The sequence below is a fragment of the Esox lucius genome, chromosome 7 (assembly GCF_011004845.1).
Source record: "Esox lucius isolate fEsoLuc1 chromosome 7, fEsoLuc1.pri, whole genome shotgun sequence".
NCBI classification, from domain to species: domain Eukaryota; kingdom Metazoa; phylum Chordata; class Actinopteri; order Esociformes; family Esocidae; genus Esox; species Esox lucius.
In genome coordinates this window covers 29,993,286-30,014,106 of record NC_047575.1, presented here as the reverse complement: position 1 = coordinate 30,014,106, position 20,821 = coordinate 29,993,286, and the positions used below count along the sequence as shown (strand labels likewise).

Sequence of the window (20,821 nt, the reverse complement as noted above, 5' to 3'; positions counted from 1 at the left end):
CAGGTTAAAACATGACTCTTGTGAGGGTGCGTGCATTTCACAGCTTGCAAGAGGACAAGCTTGGATGTATGACATGTGGAAAATATTTTTCTCTAAACCTAGCCGCTAAGCCGGAAATCCCTTTTTTCCTAGTGGAGACGTGCCAAAAAAATGTGTGGGATAGATTTTTCAGGTTTTACTGTCTTAGTGGGAACTTCAGGTCCTCACGTGTACACATATTTATAGACATGGATCACACACACAAAACATTCCCCATTTCAGCTACAGGGAGAATACCCCTCTTTGCGCTTCATTACTCCCACATGGTCTAGTCTTTTTGGAGGCAATGAAGGCACTCTTAAGAGAGCCTTGCATTACGCACATTGACTGACCTGATTACACTTGACTGTGTAACAGAGAGCCTATTCTCTGGCAGTGTTCCCATACTTCAGGCATTTAGGCATGATATAGTAGAACATTTTATAGTGTACACATGGCACCTTTAAAACTGAGACAGCTGACAAAATAAAGGCAGAAATCGACACAGTTATGCACTAGATGATCAAAAAGTTAATAACAACCAAAAAGAGTCATAAGCCTATTATTTCAGAAGAATGTCCCCTGGCTGATCTTAGCGTTCTCAGTATAGATGAGCATAGTGGGTTTGCATTTGTTGCTTACTACATTTGTTTCTAACTTATTATGTTCAAAGTGAAATACTGTGTAGAAAAAGCAGTGCACAGTCTTGTGCACATTGAATTCAAATTCTATAATTGTGTAGTACCCTCTTCAGACCTGAAGGGGCAGTGTTGTGTATTTACCTATCACTCCAGGGCCCACTCCATTCCTTCTCTCCCCAGGGATTCCTCATGCGGATCATGTTGAGCTTTTCTGACTTGAAGAAGGCTAGCAGGCCTTGGCCCAGGCGCACCTTCTTAACGTCTGTCACCGCGTAGGCGTGGCCCTTCACAAGGCCGCAGTCTAGCCGTGCCTCCATGTCCTCCACAGTGGTCGCCTAGAAGACAATTAGAAGTCAGTTAATGAAGTAATTTATCCGTGTAGGCATATTTCATACACAGAAACCAGCTCACAAAACGTGGTTGTTATTTGAGGATGTAAAACAGAAATGTGGACCGGTACTGTCTCTGTGGTATTTCATCATCAGAGCGTACTTAAATAAAAGGTTCAGATATAATAAGCCCTGTTGTCGCAAACATAGTGGGTTACACCGACGGTGAGGGAGAAACTTCCTAAGATGGGAGGAAAAATACTCAGTGAGAGAAGACAGGAAGTTTATAACAGTTCTGTCTACAACTGGATCTAATCTTCCAGACAAAAAACAGCATTCTACAGTACATGCCTCTAAACAAGAAACATTCTCTATCTACCTTACGACAAAATGTGAATGACTGAAGGATATTTTGCTGCAACAACAAAACAAGCTATCTGCCCCATTGTACCAAATGTAGAATATGTTGGAAATTAGCTTGAAAACTGGAAAACTAGAGAAAAAAGGCAGTTTTTCAGCTGTTTTTAGCTCAGACTATGCTATTTTATTTTACTCAAGTTTTTATTATAAGTTCCTGGCGAATTTCTTACCCCAAAATGCCTACAAAGGTTTAATAAACTGTGCAGTAGTGTGCATCACACATTTCTAAATTAATACATTAATTTAAAGGCATAGTTAGGTCAGAATTAACTATGCATTTAAATGAATGTATTAATTCAGACCTAACAATGCCTTTAAATTAATGTATTCATTCTGACCTTACTATGCCTTTAAATGAATGTATTGATTCAGACCTAAGTATGCCTTTAAATTAATGTATTAACTCTAACCTAACTAAGCCTTTAAATTAATGTATTACTTCTGACCTAACTATGCCTTTAAATTAATGTACTAACTCTGACCTAACTATGCCTTTAAAATAATGTATTAACTCTCACCTAACAATGCCTTCAAATTAATATATTAATTCTGACCTAACTATTCTTTTCCAACTGGTTTTGGCCTGTGCTCTCATCCTCTTTTTAGGCAATGTGAAGGTTATCTCTTTCAAATGAGTGTATTTAAAATCCAGGTAATTAAGGCATATTGTCATAACAGGCTACGCTTCAACAAATCTAAGTAGTTACAGGGATACTTCACCCAAATTAAGTTTTTTTTTTTCTTACACTGTACGCATACAAAGTATGACAGCAATCCATACCTAGGTATTATTTCCCTGTTCCTTTACAAAAGAGAACATCTTAGCATTTCTGGCACAAATGCCATCCAGGTCCGACCATCAATATTAGCATTATTGGTGCACCAGGATCAAACCATCTGAAATAATCTAAATTGCATTTTAATGCTCAAGAAAGCACTTATTGATTTGAACATGATGTGCAAAGAATTCTAAACATAGGTTCCCCGACTATATGGCCTTTGTGGAACAAATTCCATTCAAGTCACAGTACAAACATCAGCTTCTTTCTCATCAGTGTGCATGAGTGTGGCTTTGAAATGCCTTTGTTGCATTCCTAATCAAACCTCCACACAACAAACATCCTGTGAGTAGAGTCTATAATTTTCTTTACAATGCCACGATGTTACAAAACCAAACAACAACGGCCAGCCAGATGATGTTTGAATTATTAATTGCGTGGGCTTTGTGCTGTCAGGGCCATTAATCTGACTGACGTGTTTGTTGAGTTGTTTGTTTTCATTCGTGCTCATTCTTTTGTTACTGTTTTGAAATGGATTCTCAAGACAACTCATGAATTTAAAATGCCTTTGGTTCCCAGTTGAGCAAGAGCGCTTGAGCCAGACTCATACTGGACTGTAAATGAGTTCTAGGGTTGAATGGAGAGAAGTACAGAACAGCAGACAATCAACAGGAGGGGAATATGTCCCACCTGGCACCCCATTCACTATTTCCTGCTCTACATTTGACATTGGACTATGGGACTAGTATTGCACTATGTAGAAAAATAGGGAGTCATTTGGGTCCTAACCACGGGCTGCTGGGTGAGTGGACTGCCGGACTGACTGTTCCTCACGGGCACCTAGCCTATTTATGCGCCATGGTAAAACTGCAATTCCTTGGAACTATTTCGGAACACGTTTTGCCTCTCGTAGCCGTGCCGTTGAGGAACTAGAGCAAGCACACTTATGTTTATTCCAACCCTGCATCCCATCATCGCACAAATGCTTTTGATTATGCAATCTAAAAACTGTCCTACATACCATATGTAGAAATCTGGTTCAGGTGGGCAACCTGGACATCAGCTGAAAGCCAACATTAGTTTGAAAATGAAAAACCCACACTGATAGGCTTTCACAAGGAAATGTACAGAAGCAGTGACCATGAACATTGACTCTGTATATGACATAGATTTTATGATATGGGCATGTCAAGAGGTCACATGGACTTACATGTGTTCGGCTTGCTTGGAAGAGATCAAAGTAGTACTTATTGTAATCCTCAATTACTTAACTTTCAAAATACATCAAGGCCTGGAGTCTTTGATTTACAGCACTTCTCTCATTCAGATAACAAATCGTGCCAAGTTGTCTAATTAGTGCGAGGGATTGGAGCAACTTCTTCAGGCGCGTTGCTCAAGTTAAGAACGGTTTTCAGTCAAAACCCATTCAGTGCTCTGAAGCAGAGACCATAAGCTCTCCTGTCTTCTATGGAATGTTAACGTTACAGCCCCTCTGTTCCAATCTGAGAGCTTCTCAGAGCCCAAATCAGACATTTTCACCAGTGCAGAAGTAATGTGCAGGACTATAGAATAATGCAGAAACATTAGAACCCCGTGGGAACATCTTAGAACTCACCCACAACCATCCAAACCACCTCCCCCTAATCCAAAATGGCTGCCTAGTCCAGATGTTCCCCCTGACTGACCCGGATGGAGCAGCTGATGAGGCCGTCCCGGTTGTGGACCTTCAGGACCCTCTCAAACAGCTGGTTGCGGGCCACCTCGTCTGTGGCCATGTGGCCCTCCAACAGATCCATGGGCTCTGACACGCCGCCCGTGAAGTCCACCAGGGCATCTGCAGTGTTCCCGCCATCCAGGGCCTCGTAACAGCCATACACCCTGCAGGGAATGGGCCACAAATAATAATGAGCCATTCAGCAGATGTTCCAAAGCGACTTACAAGTCAATCTTCACTGGGGAATTGAATCCAAAATCAGAACCTACAATTCAGGCACTGCAAGCACCACACTATTGATCTGAAGTTAAATTTCACTGTCAAAGTTGTCAACAGTTTTCAATTGATAGACCCAAGCAACAGAGCCTAGCAACAAAGCCTTGCCTCTTACACAGACAGCCCGGCTGTGAAATGTTGCTCAATTATTGACAAAAGAGCTGATCAGATTTGTCAAAAGACCAATAAGTGGAACAACACTTGAGACATTGACACAATGAGCCATTCCTTATTAATCTTCCGAAATACCAAAACAAAGGTGCAGTACAGACATGCACAAAACATAATGATCCACCCAGCAGTGGGGAAAAACAGAACTTAAATAGGATCCCCAATTAGAGGCAACACAGGGCGTCTGCCTCTAATTGGGGCCAACCAAAAACACTACGGAGATGCCTAGAGGTCAGAACCTGACAATAGACAACATATGACAGTAATATACGCATTGATTTACATTTCCTGGCGTTGTTTCTAAATGCTAGCATTTTAGTCCAGAGACTTATATTAGCATTTTTCTCACATCATATCCATTCCATCCAAAACTATTTGAAATGTATTGTGAAGCTCAACAAATGTGATTTTAATATGACATGCATGCTATTATAATATCTGTATATAATATCTGACGATGGGACATTTGTAAAACAAACCACATAATAAGCATGCTTTACACATCATATTCAAATCATCTATAAGGGCCTTTGTTGAGTGGTTAGAGTGTTGGGTCAGTTACTGAAAGGTCACTGGTTCAAATCTCAAAGTGAACAAAATAAACATTAGTGTTGTTCCCTTGAGCAAAGCACTTAACTATATTTGCTCTTCATAAGAGCATCAGCAAACACGCTTAATGTAATGGAAAATATACTCCACATTCATTGATTGATTAATTTACTAACTTGGCATAGGCCTTCTCCACCAGTGCGCTCCAGAACTCGTTGCTGTCGTCCGAGTGGCAGTAGACCAGCTGGTTGTCCACCGTGGGCAGCCGGTCATCAATCACCACGTCCACCCACTCACCAAAGCGCCAGAAACGGAAGTGGAAGATCCCGGCATACGACTCAGGCTTCTCTGTGTCCCACTCCTGCTCCTTCCAATCTGGGATGACCTGAGGTCAGGTGGGGTGGGGGAGAGGACGGGAATACAGGAGATGGGAGATGGAAGGGGTGGTTGAAATGTAGTGGGTTGGAGGAAAGGAGTGGGGTGGGTTGCAGAGGGGGGAGAATGAGGAGGAGGGAGGTGGGTGGAGAAGGGAGTGGGGTGGAGGAGGGTAGGGGAGGGAGTGGGGTGGAGGAGGGTGGAGAAGGGAGGGGACAGGGGAGGGAGTGCGGTAGAGAAGGGAGTAGTTTGGAGGAGGGAGTGGGGTGGAGAAGGGAGTGGGGTGGAGGAGGGTGGAGAAGGGAGGGGACAGGGGAGGGAGTGCGGTAGAGAAGGGAGTAGTTTGGAGGAGGGAGTGGGGTGGAGGAGGGTGGGGAAGTAAAACAGGAGAGTGTTGGGCTTAGTATGGAAGCTGAAAGTAAAAGCACAGCGTTGGCCGAACTCATTAATACCTGCCTGAGTGTGACTGCTGTCCCTGTGTTAGCAGACTCCTCAGCCCCCCAGGCCGGCGGGGAGGGAAGGGGAACTACCTGCCAGACACGCTCTGCCCTGGGGCGTCTCCTTAGACTACCAGCCACACCGCCAGAGTGACCCCCCGAGGAAGGGTAGTAATGACACTGCATAGAGTCCAGCAGAGAAGGAGGGCCAAATTGGATTGGAAATAAATCTGTGTCAATCCCACACTACCCTTGGAGACACGGTCAGTGGATCGGTTCTGGCTGGGTGGAGAGAAAAACAACATGAACTGAAAACCCTGAGTCATTTAGGAGCTTTCAAGGAGCCAGCTCCTCTCGCTCCTCTCTTGCAATCTCTCCTCTCCCTCTATCGTGCTTGCTACTTTTTCACTATTTCTCAATGTTCGGCAGGTTGAGTAAATGACTAATTTCCTCATTAGGTGTCTGCGGTCCTCTGGTTGCTCTTTTCTTGTGGCATGATGCCGCATATTGTGAAGTGGTGACCGCACACTCTGGCCTCTCACCTAACAGGTAACGGTGCCTGTTGGTATCATCTACCTCAGCTTTTACCCAGAACACAATACATGAAATAGAACATTAAACACGGCCTGGATTCTGACCAGAACCATCCCTTGGTAAATCAGTCAGACAGTGATGAAAATTGGACAAGACACAAAGAGGTACACAAACCTGGGTTGTGTTCATAAACGCACACTGTAGCAAATCATTACGCAACTGAAAATAACAGGCGAGCTTCAAATGGGACAATGTAAGGTAGTCCATCATTGTTCGAGTCTCTTTGGTGTCTAATGAAATTCTATGAACTTAATCTAATACAGTGTAGCTGTTGAGGTTTTGTATTCTATTGTATCTGACAGTACATTTCTGTTGTACCTGATACATTTCCATCTGTAGTTGAATGCATGTATACTTGTGTTAAAAGTGGTTTAGGCCACTGGTGGTGAGATATTAAGACAAGCTCATTGTAATGGCTGTAATGGATTGAACAAGCATAAAACAAATTTCTATGCAATTCATTCCAGCAACAGTAGCCTCCTTGGCAGACTGCCAAAAAACCATCTCTGATTTCAGTCACACAGTTGAGTACAGCACGAGAATGAGGTAAGCCGAGAGCAGTTATGACACAAACAGGAGATAAACAAATGTGTGGCAAACACGCCGCTGTCCCCAGGTCCCACAGGGCAATCCCGTGTCACCACTGCAAACGTCATCAGCTCCGGTTGCCTAGCGCATCAACAACGACGAGGCCCTGGTCTCGGGGTGTTATGGGCGTGCACAAACCCACTCTGAGCCCAATAAAGAAGGAGCTGCCGACGAACAGAGACGAAAGCAAGACGACGAAAGGGAAGGCAAACCACGGGTCAGAGAGGATTGTCTGGATCTGCGGGCTGAACGCACCCGGCAAAAGAGCGAGACAGACGGAGAGGGGACTCCTGAGTGAGAAGACTCAGCCAGACTTGCCCACCCCTTTGACCCATCACCCTCTAAACCCAAAACAAAGATGTCCGCCCACTCCACACTGCAGCTGCACTTCCGACCTGACCCTGATTTGACTGAGGTGATGCGCCAGCGGGTTTGCTCGCTGCAACAGCGCAGAGGGAAGCGACAGGACGGCGAGCGCCTCCTACAGGACCACGAGGCTGTCTACCGCCTGGATTTCACCCAGCAGGCCTTGCGTTTCGCCCATTGGGACGTGCGCCTGAAGCACCCGGGCCGCATCACCCTGACCGCCACCTCGCAGCTCTGGACCCCCGACCTCACCCACCTAATGAACCGCCAGCTGCTGGAGCCCGTCGGGGTGTTCTGGAGAGACGAGGGCGAGCCGGACGAAATGCCAGTGCACCACTACGAGGCCGACGCCCAGGAGTTTGGCGAGCGGATTGCAGAGATGGCAAAGGTGAGGAAGACAATGTACTTCCTGTTGGCGTTTGAGCAAGGAGTGAGTCCGGACACAGTTGAATGCTGCATCAGCTTTCTGGTTGATCAGAATTGATAGCATCAGGACATAGAGAAGGGCAAGACACTAGACAGCCATTTTGGTTCTTTTTGAATCCATGTATGCTATTTCTCCTTCTCTTTCTTTCTCTCTTTCTTTCTTTATCATTCATCATGTTTTTCCACCACAACTCTTCCTTGGCGGAGAACAACTGCGACCACAGGGAAAAGGACACAAACCAGAGATCACAGCCCCTCAGGAATCTCTTCTGGGGTAGAGGAAGGATAACACCTCTACTCCCAAGACTCCATTGCTTCCTGTCTTCCACAATCTTCCAACTCTTTAACTTCCAGATCAGCTTTTTAGTTTTTGTTTTGATTGGCCTCAAAACATTAAAGCAATATGCCCTTGTCTACTGCAGCTATGTTTTCTGAGGTACTAGTAGTAGCAGTAATAAAACATCAGACCAGTTCTCCACTCATTCGGTTTTTGTTACTAGAGTCTAATTCTAGAGATGTTATTATTCATTACATATAATGTTTGTTTGATACCAAAACATTATTAAAGCTAGTAACTAGAGATTGACTAACTGCAGATAACTGATGTGCATTTGAAAGGAATCACTGAATAAATCATAACAAAAGAAAAAAAAAAGTCTGTGACATTTCTTTCAGACATTTGGAACAAGGTAAAAATAACTCCAGCTCTGATTATTTGTGTCAGTGCACAACATGTGCGTTCCTTCTGTCTGTCCTTCTGTATAGCATGTGTGTGTATTTACAAACATCTATTTCTCCACAAATGAGAAGTATTTTTGCCTATGACTTGCGCCCTTGTGTTCATGTTTGTGCGTGTGTGTGTTTTGGTCAATGTGCTGATGAAGGATCAATCTAGAATCTGTTTTGACGTGAATTTAAAAATTCTGAATCTGAAGAGGGAATGGACCTTAGAACCTCTATGAAACTTTCTGAATATGGTAGCTGGCATACACATAAACAGTGTGTTCAGATCTGACCACCAGTCAGGACTGGACACACTACCCACCACCAGTCAGGACTGGACACACTATCCACCAGCAGTCAGGACTAAACACACTACCCACCACCAGTCACGACTGAACACACTATCCACCACCAGTCACGACTGAACACACTATCCACCACCAGTCACGACTGAACACACTATCCACCAGCTGTCAAGTCTGAACACATTACTTATTCCCCCTTTAACATAATGATGTCAGTAATTCCAAGCCAGAGTCCGAGGCATTAGCAGAGTGCAGTGAAAGACTCCTGGGTGTCAGTTAGGCAAATGGCCTGCAGTCTTAAGTGTCTAATTATCAATCTGATGGCGTTTCCACTGTCCCCCTCTTCCTTATTCAATCACATCAGCTCACAATCACATTTCTTCAGTCTCATGCTTACAATTCACTGACACACACACACACACACACACACACACACACACAATTTCCAGACTCCCTAAAACATTTACATTTAACTTCACCAATTTCTTAATGGAGTTATACGTGTGTGCTTGGGGTGATTGACTTCCAGTAAGAGCCAATTGGCATAGGATATATATTTTTTTCAATATTCAGGTATGAGGTAAAGTTGAGAATGCCTTTGACCTTATCAAGTGCCCCACGACTTCAGACATCCACCCCCACCATATTTTCCAATAGATAGAAGGTAGTTTTTTGCTCTTTCAGGATTCGTTTTTTTTTAGCAGATATTGCAAAGAAACCTTGGAGTTACTTGCTTTTTGTCAGCAGAATTTCTGGGCATACGTCTTGATTTTCAATTGTTCTGCTATTCATTATATAGATACTTTGACTACATTCCTCAGGAATTGGGACAGATTTCTATCCAGGTTCTTGGGTATTAAAGGGTTGGTCTGGATGGTTTTCTTCTAAAGGACTTCACTCAAATGTTCTCTCCATCTTTCAATATTTTATTTTCCTTCTCTGATTACATTTTATGCTATTTGTTATTATGTAGAGTGAGTTCAAGTCCTACATACTATAGTCACATCCAGTAACAAAAGTGTAGGGTAAATACAAAAAAAAAGACCTGTTGTGGAAGAATGCGAAACATCTCCACATTCATGCTTTCAAAACAACCAATTTTGTGACTGGCAGAGTGGGTCTGAGGGCTGAGTTTTTAAGTCAATATCCTCCAAAGAAGTGTACTGACAGTGTAAGAGAGAGGTGTTGATATGGCCTAATGATGCCTCTGGTGAGATCAACTTTCTCCTGTTTTCCCTTCATCACTAGGTAATATGCCCTAATGGGTATGTGTGTGTGAGATCCATATCTGTGTACCTGAAGTCCCCACAAATACTGAAAAATATTCCACTTAGGAAAAAGCCATTTCCCGATCACTGGTTTAGTGTAAAATGTACAATGGGCATAGTGTTAGAATAGGGGTTACTTTTTGGTTCAGGCATTACTGGCAATGTTTAGGGTCACTTATGCTAGGTTATGTATAGTCATAAAATGTAACTGGGGTTAAGGTTAGGGTTAGTTTAAGGTTAGGGAATAGGAAACTTTGATTTCGGTGTCAGGATTAAGGACAGAAAGGCAAAAGTGTGTGTGCCTAAGCAGATAAACATAGCCAACCCAACTCCCCCATACACTTACTTTAGACCACAGGGACTCTCTGGAGGCCAGGCTGGAGCACGCTGCCACAAACCAGCAGTTTCCCAGCTGGCCCTGGTGCAGGTCGTGCGCACTGATCCCATCTACAAACAGGTGAGGGTCCTCACAGAGCTCCTACAGCCACAAGAGAGGGAAACAGAAGGGGAGGCAGTCAGAAAGGTTCATCTTACCAACTGAAAAACTGAAAGGGAGAGATTGAGGAAGTGAGAGAGAGATAATGAGAGATATGATGATGGATGGGATGTTGCCAAGCTAGGTATGTCAAGGACTCTTTATTAACAGCTTGAATTAAAGGTTGGCTGAGCAGCGCCGCAGGCAATGCGATTAGCAAGATGCAAAACTGCAAGGCTCACACAAAGTCACAAAAGGAACAGAAACTGCACATGTGGAACAGAACCTGCACATGTGGGTCTACACATATAAAAAGTCTACACACCCCTGTTAAAATCCCAGGTTTTTGTGATGTAAAAGAATGAGACAAAGAGAAATCATGTCAGAACTATTTCCACTTTTAATGTGATCTATAATACGAACAATTGAACTGAAAAACAAACTGAAAACTTCAAGGGGGAAAAATGAAAAATAAAAACCTTACAATAACCTGGTTGCATAAGTGTGCACACCCTCTTATAACTGGGGATGTGGCTGTGTTCAGAATTAACCAATCACATTCAAACTCATGTTAAATAGAAGTCATTACACACCTGCCATAATTTAAAGTGACTGATTAATCACAAATAAAGTTCAGCTGTTTTCCTGACATTTTCTTAGCTGCATCTCAGAGCAAAAGCCATGGTCCGCAGAGAGCTTCCAAAGCATCAGAGGGATCTCATTGTTGAAAGATATCAGGAGAAGGGTACAAAGGAATTTCCAAAGCATTAGATATACCATGGAACACAGTGAAGACGGTCATCATCAAGTGGAGAAATATGGCACAACAGAGACATTACCAAGAACTAGACATCCCTCCAAAATTGATGAAAAGACAAGAAGAAAACTGGTAAGGGAGGCTTCCAGGAGGCCTACAGCAACATTGGCTAGTACTGGCTGTGTGCTACATGTGACAACAATCTCCTGTATTCTTCATATGAATGAGCTATGGGGTAGGGTGGCAAGACGGAAGCATTTTCTTACAAAGAAAAACATCCAAGCCCAGCTGAAGTTTGCAAAAACAAACATCAAGTCCCCCAAAAGCACATGGGAAAATGTGTTATTGTCTGATGAAACCAAGGTTTAACTTTTTGGCCATAATTCCAAACGGTATGTTTGGCGCAAAATCAACACTGCACATCACCCAAAGAACACCATACCCACAGTGAAGAATGGTGGTGGCAGCATCATGCTTTGGGGCTGTTTTTCTTCAGCTGGAACCAAGGCCTTAGTCAGGGTGGAAGGAATTATGAACAGATCCAAATACCAGGACCAAACCTTCAGGCGTCTGTTAGAATGCTGAAGAGGAAGTTCACCTTTCAGCACAACAACGACTCAAAGCACACATCCAAATTCACAAAAGCATGTCTTCTGTGAATTAAGGATTAACGTTTTGGAATGGCCCAGCCAGAGCCCAGACCTGAATCCAATTGAACATCTGTGGGGTGATCTGAAGAGGGCGGTGCACAGGAGATGTCCTCGCAATCTGACAGATTTGGAGAGCTGTTGCAAAGAAGAGTGGGCAAATATTGCCATGTCAATATGTGCCATGGTAATAGACTCCTACCCAAAAAGACTGAATGCTATAATAAAATCAAAGTATTAGTTTATGGGTGTGCACACTTCTGCAACCAGGTTATTTTTCCCCCTCAAAGATTTCAGTTTGTTTTTTGATTGAATTGTTCATGTTATAGGTCGCATTAAAAGTGGAAAAAGTTCTTGATTTATCTTTGTCTCATTTACATTATTTATTTACATGATTTATCTTTGTCTCATTCTTTTACATCACAAGAACCTGGCATTTTAACAGGGGCTTGTAGACTTTTTATATTCACTGTAGGTCAGACATTTAGCTTGCAAATCAATGCTCTTAGTTGTTGTGGAAATTAACCCACAGGTGCATCTAGAAAAAGGTTTTATTTTTTCCCAGTAATTTAAAATAAAAAAAGTGACACTTATTTTACTCACATATTTTAGATTCATTACGCATCAAGTGAAACATTTCAAGCCTTTTTTGTTTGTCTTCATGATTACGGCATACAGCTCATGTAAATCAAAAATCCAGTACCTCAAAATATTAGAAGAAAACATTTACAATATAGAAATGACGACCTGAGAAGAGCTCTAATCAACTAATTAACTCCCTGAGCCTTCAGTACACACAACCACAATCATGGGGACCACTGCTGACTTGACAGTTGTCCAGAAGACACTCATTGACACCTTCCATGAGGAGGGTAAGCCACAGAAGGTCACTACTAAAAGGGCAGGCTGTTTGCAAGTGCTGTATCAAAGCATATTCATGGAAAGTTGGACTGAGGTTGGAGTCAATGCATCAAGAGCCACCACGCACAGACGTGTCCAGGAAATGGGCTATAAGTGTTCACATTCTTAGTGTGAAGCCACTCCTGAACCAGAGACAACGTCAGAAGTGTCTTACCTGGGTGAACGAGAAAAAGTACTGGACCGTTGCTCAGTGGTCCTCTCTTCAGATGAAAGTGAATTTTGCATTTCATTTGGAAATCATGGTCCCAGAGTCTTGAGGAAGAGTGGAGAGGCACAGAGTCTAGTGTGAAGTTTCCACAGTCAGTGATGATTTGGGGTTCTATGTCATCTGCTGGTGCTGGTCCACTGTGTTTTCTCAAGTCCAGAGTAAATGCAGCCATCTACCAGGAGATTTTAGAGCACCGCATCTCAAGACAAGATTTATGGAGATGCTGATTTCCTTTTCCACAGTACCAAAATGACTGGTAACTGGTTTGCTGCCCATGGTATTACTGTGCTTGATTGGCCAGCCAACCCAAGCCCATAGAAAATCTAGGGGGTATTGTCAAGAGGAAAATGAGATACACCAGACCCAACAACACAGACGAGCTGAAGGCCGCTATCAAAGCAACCTGGGTTTCCATAACACCTCAGCAGTGCCACAGGCTGATTGCCTCCATGTCACGTCGCATTGATGCAGTAATTTGTAAGAAAGGAGCCCCGACCAAGTATTGAGTGCATAAATTAACATTCTTAGGACATTTTTGCTGGTGTTTTCAGTTAATTAGCTGATTAGAGCTATTCTCCGCTCGACATTTCTGTATTACACATTTTCTGTACTAATATCTTTAGATACTGGATTTGATTTCCATGAGCCATAATCATCACAACTGAAACAAAAAAAATCATGAAATGTTTCACTTTGTGTAATGAATCTAGAATATATGAAGGTGTTAGTTTTTGATTTGAATTACAGAAAAGAGAAAAAAAATCCACAATATTCAAATTTTTTGAGATGCACCCGTACTTTGTTGTTTTGTTTGAATATGCTTTATCACTGCTTCTACCTTTGAGAGGCTCTGTAACACTCCACTATTGCCTAACACACACACACACACACACTAACACTAAAAACCAAGAATAAAATATTCCGTATTTTCCCAATTCCTAACCTCAATAAACTAACCTTTATGCTTGAATATAACTATAAAGCCTAACCCCTAACCTAACCATAAAACATTCAAATAACCCCAATGCATTAACAATAACCCCATTTGTAAGTTCAACCCTAAACCTTACTCCTAAGACTGAATTCAACTTTTCTAGTGGGTGCCAAATAATCATCATGTTTTGGCATTTATTTAATGGGACTTTTGGTTCCCAGATTACAGAAATATCAGGATCCTCCCTACACACGAACACGAACAGAAAGCATTTCTAAATAGAGCGTGAGATAGAGACGATATTAATAGTAACAATGCACATTTCTATGTCCATTCGTGCCCAAAAACTGCACTATGTTCTTATGGGGCAAAGTGTATAGGCAGTCCTAGGACACCCATACCCCACGCCCAAGGTCAGTCATTTGATGATGCTGCAGACAAAAGCAGTTTGGTGCAAAAGACACCTTTACATCAGTGCAGAGAAGCCCACCACCGCAATGCCACTGCAGAATCCCTGGACACCCACAACGCCTTCAACTCAGCTTCATTACTGCTTCTGGTACTCAACTCAGCTTCAGCACTGCTCCTGGTACTCAACCCAACTGGTACATTACTGTCTGTGCCTATTGTTGATGCTACTGAGAGGATGGAAGGGAGAGATGAAAACAGAGCACAAGCCAAGGAGCATTTGTAGTCACAAACACACAGACGATTTTCTTTGTTGTACATAGTCTTCCCGTCTGAAACCAGTCCAGACGGATTCAATTCACTGACATTCTGTCAATGCCCAGCCCGACAGGCCTAGACAGGTTCAGGCTGAGCTGTAGTGCCCGTATCCTCTCTTCTCCCCTCCACCCTTTAATTCAGCATGCATCTCTGCCAAGTTACTAAGGGGCCCCTACGCCTGCTACCGAAACACTGTAAATAACAGACTGACATCGCAGCAGAGACCAAAACAGACACTTTCTGTGACCCAGTTACCACAGCACATGCCTGTTGGCCCTGGAGCATGTGGCAGCAGGACGACAACCAAGAACCACTGACAGTAGAACTGCTGCCGCGGAGGCTAGTGGACTGTGTGCCATGCCGCACTCCGCATTTCTAGCTGCTACAAGCCTCTGAAAGGAGAAGCGCTCTGGGCAGAAAGAGAGGAGAGGGGTTTGAGAAGGAGGAGAGAGGGATAATTGACTTGGACACTTTGTAACAGTGTCGGGCCCAAGGCAACAGCCGCTAGCCACTACAAGATAGGGGACCAACGGAACATGTTATCTGAATGTCAGATTTCACATTTTCACACAGACAAAAACACTTGTTACACAGTAGTCGGCTACTAAACCAGTTGTCTTTGGTTTTTTAGGCCTCGGGGGGGGGGGGGCTTAGCACCCTCAGTTGAAACTTGTGGCCCTTAGTTTCCCAAAATGTTGGTTGCTACTACAATATGGACATTTCATGTTAACTTCCAACCAGCCAGGTACTAACAACACACACAACTGGTAAAGTACATCCAAATATTACTCTATTTATTGTTCTGGTCTATGGAGTCTATTGTGGTTTTTGTATTTGTTTTTTTATGCAGACTGATAATCATTCAGACTGATAATCCATGCTGTAACCATAGCAACAGTCTGACGTTTAACCAGTATGGTGCTTCATAATGTCTATGCCGTCTACTACAGTATTATTTATGGTGGTACTAGTAGTTTGAACTGTAGCAAAAGCACACTTACCCGGGGTCTTTTCCAGTGCACACGTCCAATCCTGTTCCCTTGGTAGAATAGGGTGTCGTCCACGGCGGGGAAACGTGGGTCCTCAAAAAGAAGGCCACTGGCAAGGCACTGCCTCTTCAGGGTAGAGTACTGCTGCCCCTCGAAGGCCTTCACTGACGAGAACATCCTGCAGGAGACACAAGGCTCCGTTAGACGCTATTTACACATCATATTAAGAAATGTGAACTGTACGAGCATTTGCAATTACATAAGATGAAAAGCAGATATAAATGATTTTAATGTATTCAGTGAGCCCAGTCATCGGTATGTAAGATTTGCCTGACCACCTCTGGTGATTGATGAGCTTGCATTGCACTCCTATCTATGCTTAGTGTAAATAAGCAACCAGGCCAGCCTGGCCACTTTCAGTGGGCAACGTCATCAGTGCTCTGGCTAAAAATATTCCAGCATAATTTATTAACTCATAGTTTGCCAGGTTACCATTGGTTTACTTAACCTGTAATGAAGACCTGTGCAGAGTAGGCTACGTGCATACAGTTTTGAGCCAGAATAAATACACGGCTATTGCAATATTGCGACAAAGATGGAAGTCTCGTTTGTATCCTATGTATGAACACCATGTGTGGATTCAGTGCTACTGTTGAACAATAGTGCTTCTTACAATAAAATGATACCATAAAAAAAATAATGAAACAATGTAGCCTGTAAAACTAAATGTAAGTAAAAGAAAATTCTAAAGAAGAACTGGTCTCCTGTTAACCGGTCTCTCAAGGCCTTCAAGATAAGCCTATATTAAAGGTTTGGTAAACGTTCCACAGGAAATCAATTTCTGTGCTTACTTGGTGGGATTGAAAAATGTACCTGTATAAGTAGAGCAATGTTGCTCACCTATGACAACATTTTGCTCATTGAATTCTCCTCCCAATGCAAATAACCTTGTGTATCAAGAATTCAGTTGACATCCTCTTAACTGACAGGCGTCGTAAGGTCTGGCATAGAGCCTATCACAATGTATTTCCCCCAAAAAACAGGAAGCAGGCAGATATGGATAACAATAGCGGATTACATTTGTCAAGCATGAAAAAGATGTTACAGCGCAGAGTCCTTTCCTGACAGTTATATACATTTCCATCAGTTTTAACAAATGGATCTTCTCTAGTTCACCTAGAAGGAATGCCCAGCCAAGTAGGACACAGTCCAAGAATTTGCAGGGCCTTAGACACTCAGCCCTGTGTAGGAGGATCTGAAGGTTAAAAAGGCAGCGCATGAATTTAGGTGGATGAAAACAAAGAAGTCAGCTTGGACACTGTGAAGAGACTGTGACACAGAAGAGAGAAGTCTTGGTTAAGTGAAGATCTTGAGGTATCTGGTAACTGGTATCTGACAGAAATAACAAGAAAGTTGTTCAGAGATAAGACAAAAGAAAATAATGGATGTTTCTAGAAGAAAGGGACACTTGCCAATTTAAAGTCAAGGGTGTTCAGGGATAAGTTGATGAGGGAAGTAAGGAATGGTAGGAATACTGCCTACATTATAGGAGACTGTGTGAGGATATGACAGAGCCAACTGACTTGGTGTATAGAGAGAAGAGGAGGTCATAGAACAATCCCCTGGGGAACACCGTAACTGAGGGACCATGTAACAGTCATGTTACATTTACTGTAAGGTCAGATACATTTTTACCATTAACAAATGCATCTGAAATGCTCTGGATACAAACATGAAAAGAATGTAGCTGGAAGTGTGGAAAATCTGGTGAGGTTGACACATAAGCATAAAAAATGACAAGGTCTCCTGGTGGACACAAACCTCTCCAAAATAGGCAAAGTAATTTCAACCCACTTTTTTTGGGTGATTTCTGAGGACTGCCAGCTTTACCATTGTGAAATAAGAGCAAACACATTTGCTGTTTAGTTGTATAGGCAGTCTAAATATGGCCCACAGGCAATGTTTTCAGGTGTAATGAAAAAGTATTATAATGAGTAGTGAAATTATTACATTAACCAGAAGGAAATAACTTTTGAGGTGAACTTTTGAATTATTAATGTACGCAATAATCTTTCCTTATTTATTCCTATTGACTTCTCTATAGAAGCCCTTTAATAAGGCATCACACTGTGTAGCCATCGTGTAGCCAAGTTTAAGGCTAGGGAATAGGAATTATATATTTCAGCGCCCCACAAGGACAAAAAACAAATGGCTGTGCACACATTGTACTAACTTTCAGAGGGCCTCTATAGAAAACAGGAACACTCCTGTGTAGCTAAGAGACCATCACCACAATGAGAGCCTAACAACTGGGCCGAAACATAAACATCTGCCACATATGGCTTATTTACTGATAGATGAACCTGACATTTGAGATTGTCAAAATAATTAAATGACCACCTTCCCCTACTATTAATGAAGACTACTGATTACATTCAAGACTCACTATTATGTTATTCATCTGAATACCTGTGGAAATGGAGAGGTTGCAGTTGGAGGCAGGAAATGACACAGATGGTGCAGTGGAGTCTGGATGGTGACTGCAGTGGGAATAACCCCATGCTGGCACACGCCCACGTTCTGCCATGCTAGAAAAGCACAGATGGGGGAGTGGTTGGAGCTCGGAGGTAAGGCACATTACCCTTAGAATGGGGTTTAGCTGCCATAAACAACTAGTCTCCTTGCTTAAATGTCATAGATTTGAGAGAAGATAATCTAAAGAACAGTGATAACTGGTTAAAGGTAGGCATAATAAAACTATTTGGAGAGAAATTGATCTGAATGAACAGTTATAACAATTGGTACATGGTAGGCATACTAAAACAACTTTTCTTTAATGATGTAACATCAACATCATCCTAATCAATTATCAATTGTAATGTATTGTTTACTGGATAATCAAATTATCCATTGGCAGATATTTCTAACGACACAGGTAATTTGAAACTGAATAAGGTATCCAGGAAATATTTTCTGGTTCTATGCATGGATTTATACAGTAGTCAATATTGACTACAGTATGAATCTACAGTATAGTAAATATTTTTTTATCCCTAGTTACTCATGGCCATTTACTCCTGAAATGAATCTATAAAATGGTGCAAGTATGATGATAAGATATTGTTATTATGAATATTCAGATCTTTGTCTTCTTCTGTTCCGTTTTTTTCCATTTTTCACGAGTACCCCTTACATCTGACACATTTGCATTTACATTAACAGTTAATTTCACTTGTCACTGCATTAAAACCTTGCACTCTACTCATTAATCATTAATGAATCAACATACTTTATAGAATTATCAGGGGCATAGTAACAGTAGTCTGTCATTTTCTGAAATCAGATACTCTATTTTAACTAATGCATTCCTCTAATGATCTTCGATACAACTATTTGGCCATTCATAATTATTTAATTATGTCTGTAGTAACACATTTTACTGCTCTTATTTTCCTCAGAAAGACCGGTAGAGGAAGGAGCCAGCAGTGTGATGATCAGGAGTCACAGGCAGGGGCCAAAACTAGAGCACATAGAGAACAATTACAAAATAGGAAAGCACATTATGTATTTCAAACCTTATCTTTTGTTACAGGGATAGAGCTAAAGAAGATACAGCTTGTGTGGGCAGTGTCTTATCAGACACTCTCATTCAGACTGATATCCCAGGCTTTTACCAATTACTGGGAGTTGAAGATCCTCCTCAAGTTAAAAATCTCCACTGGGGTCTGGAAGACACAACCACCAGTCTGAATAAGAACATGGTGAGAGAGGTTACTTCCTAACTAGAGACACATTTCCCCGGGGCAGACTTGCCAGTGAGCAAGATATCTACATTCAGAGTGAGCATGAACTTGAGAGCGCAAATGTCTCACAGGAAAGGTGTCTAAGCCAGACAGTATCCCTAACCAGCAATACTGGAGAACTGGTCTCTAAGCCTTAGTAAGACATAAGTATCACTAAAACATAATTATAAGAATTAAATTAATTTAGAAGAATAAGTTAGTGGTTTCACATTAATACTGTGTTATCATAACATTCTAAGAAAGATAAACAGACCAAGCAAAGATGTCTCTAACCTAGAACGGCTACTATGAACATATGTGCTAGCCTAGCATACCCATTCTTGCCCAGGAGCAGGATTCCCAGAACTCACCAAGAATCCATACCAGTATTTGATAAGAGACTAGCTACTAAAACTCCCAATAATATCTTAATGCAATGCAGATGCTTCCAGCAGATTTGATTTGGCTCCCAAACTGCACCCTACTCCCCACAGTACATAAGCGTGCAATTTGGAACACAAATGTGTTCAGCTGGTAGGACACAGTGAGGGGGATTCACCAGGGAAAGAGGTCTGATAGAGTCTGCTCTGCTGACAGACTGAAGAACAATAATGTACTGGGAGGAGAGATCAATGGAGAGACAGAACAAGAGAGAGAGGTTGCAAGAGAAAATTCTCCCTCTCCTGTTGGTGGTGTTGTAGTTTACAGAGAGCTAGAACGAAGGGCTCTCCCTCCATCTGTCTTGTTGTGTGGAACGGTACCAACGAAGAACACAGGAAGAGAGTGAGAGAAACAGACAGGGACCCTTCTCTTTCTTCTCTTTCTTTGTTGGAGTGGTAATGAAGGGAAAGGGTTAAATAGAGACCACCCCCCCATCCATCTCTGATCATGAGCACGCAGAGAGAAAGAAAAAAAGAGAGAAAGGATACCTGCCCTGAACGGCTGGTGGAGGGTTGCACCACACTGGGCCTTCCCTGTCTCCCCCTCCCTCTTCCTGAATTTGCTGGGAGGGCTATCCCAGCCAGCAGCATCATGCCATCGCCTCTTCCTCGCTGCAGTCGTCTTTAGCCAGCCATTAGTTGGCTAATCCACGCATCTGACACAGGGGGTGTAAGCAAGGACGGAAGACGTTCTGAACGTTGCAGATGGAAATACAATGAATAGGCCTGAAACTATTCTCTACCTTGGTGGGCAAGATGGCGTCTACTTAAATGGACTATGAAGCTCTGGCTCCCTGCCAAGTCTGCAGTCAATGTTTTATTTTAGTTTTGTTACTAGCTATAGTATAATAGGTAATGTTCTACAATACATTAAACAATTTATTGTACATTTTCGAATTGCGATATATATTTTTAGTTGCTAATATCGGGGTAACTTTCTTCAACTGACTGCATTTTTTTAGG

At 42.4% G+C, this 20,821-nt stretch overlaps 2 protein-coding genes across 6 annotated transcripts in view; one reads left to right on the top strand and one right to left on the bottom strand.

Annotated features, from left to right (window-relative positions):
• capn5b (calpain 5b) overlaps window positions 1–20,821 on the bottom strand; it is a 32,910-nt gene that overhangs the window by 10,685 nt on the left and 1,404 nt on the right. The window contains exons 2-7 of one of the 3 annotated variants that reach the window (XM_034293308.1): window positions 18,106–18,224; window positions 15,649–15,814; window positions 10,326–10,457; window positions 5,074–5,282; window positions 3,873–4,065; window positions 801–994 (exon numbers count right to left, since the gene is read on the bottom strand). In XM_034293308.1, the coding sequence (XP_034149199.1) occupies window positions 801–994; window positions 3,873–4,065; window positions 5,074–5,282; window positions 10,326–10,457; window positions 15,649–15,814; window positions 18,106–18,197 (986 nt within the window). In that variant the 5' untranslated portion in view covers window positions 18,198–18,224. Of the gene's footprint in view, window positions 1–800; window positions 995–3,872; window positions 4,066–5,073; window positions 5,283–5,724; window positions 5,986–10,325; window positions 10,458–15,648; window positions 15,815–18,105; window positions 18,225–20,821 lie in introns of those variants that run through there. The other 2 variants (XM_034293309.1, XM_034293310.1) reach the window with 2 other exon arrangements.
• Window positions 6,981–8,302, top strand: ompb (olfactory marker protein b). Of its 3 annotated transcripts, none has more exons than XM_010870817.3 (2): window positions 6,981–7,645; window positions 7,908–8,302. In XM_010870817.3, the coding sequence occupies exons 1-2, from the start codon at window positions 7,250–7,252 to the stop codon at window positions 7,959–7,961; spliced, it is 450 nt and encodes a 149-aa protein (XP_010869119.2). In that variant the 5' UTR covers window positions 6,981–7,249; the 3' UTR covers window positions 7,962–8,302. The 3 variants fall into 3 exon arrangements, with proteins under 3 accessions (XP_010869119.2, XP_010869118.2, XP_019903618.2); XM_010870816.3 differs by having other exon boundaries at window positions 6,981–7,687; XM_020048059.2 differs by having other exon boundaries at window positions 6,981–8,302.

Bases quoted from the DNA above. Each gene is read 5' to 3' on its own strand.
- ompb (XM_010870816.3), top strand. From the start codon at position 7,250: ATGTCCGCCCACTCCACACTGCAGCTGCACTTCCGACCTGACCCTGAT. The intron at 7,688-7,907 runs GTGAGTCCGGAC...CTGCGACCACAG, and splicing joins TGTTGGCGTTTGAGCAAGGA to GGAAAAGGACACAAACCAGA.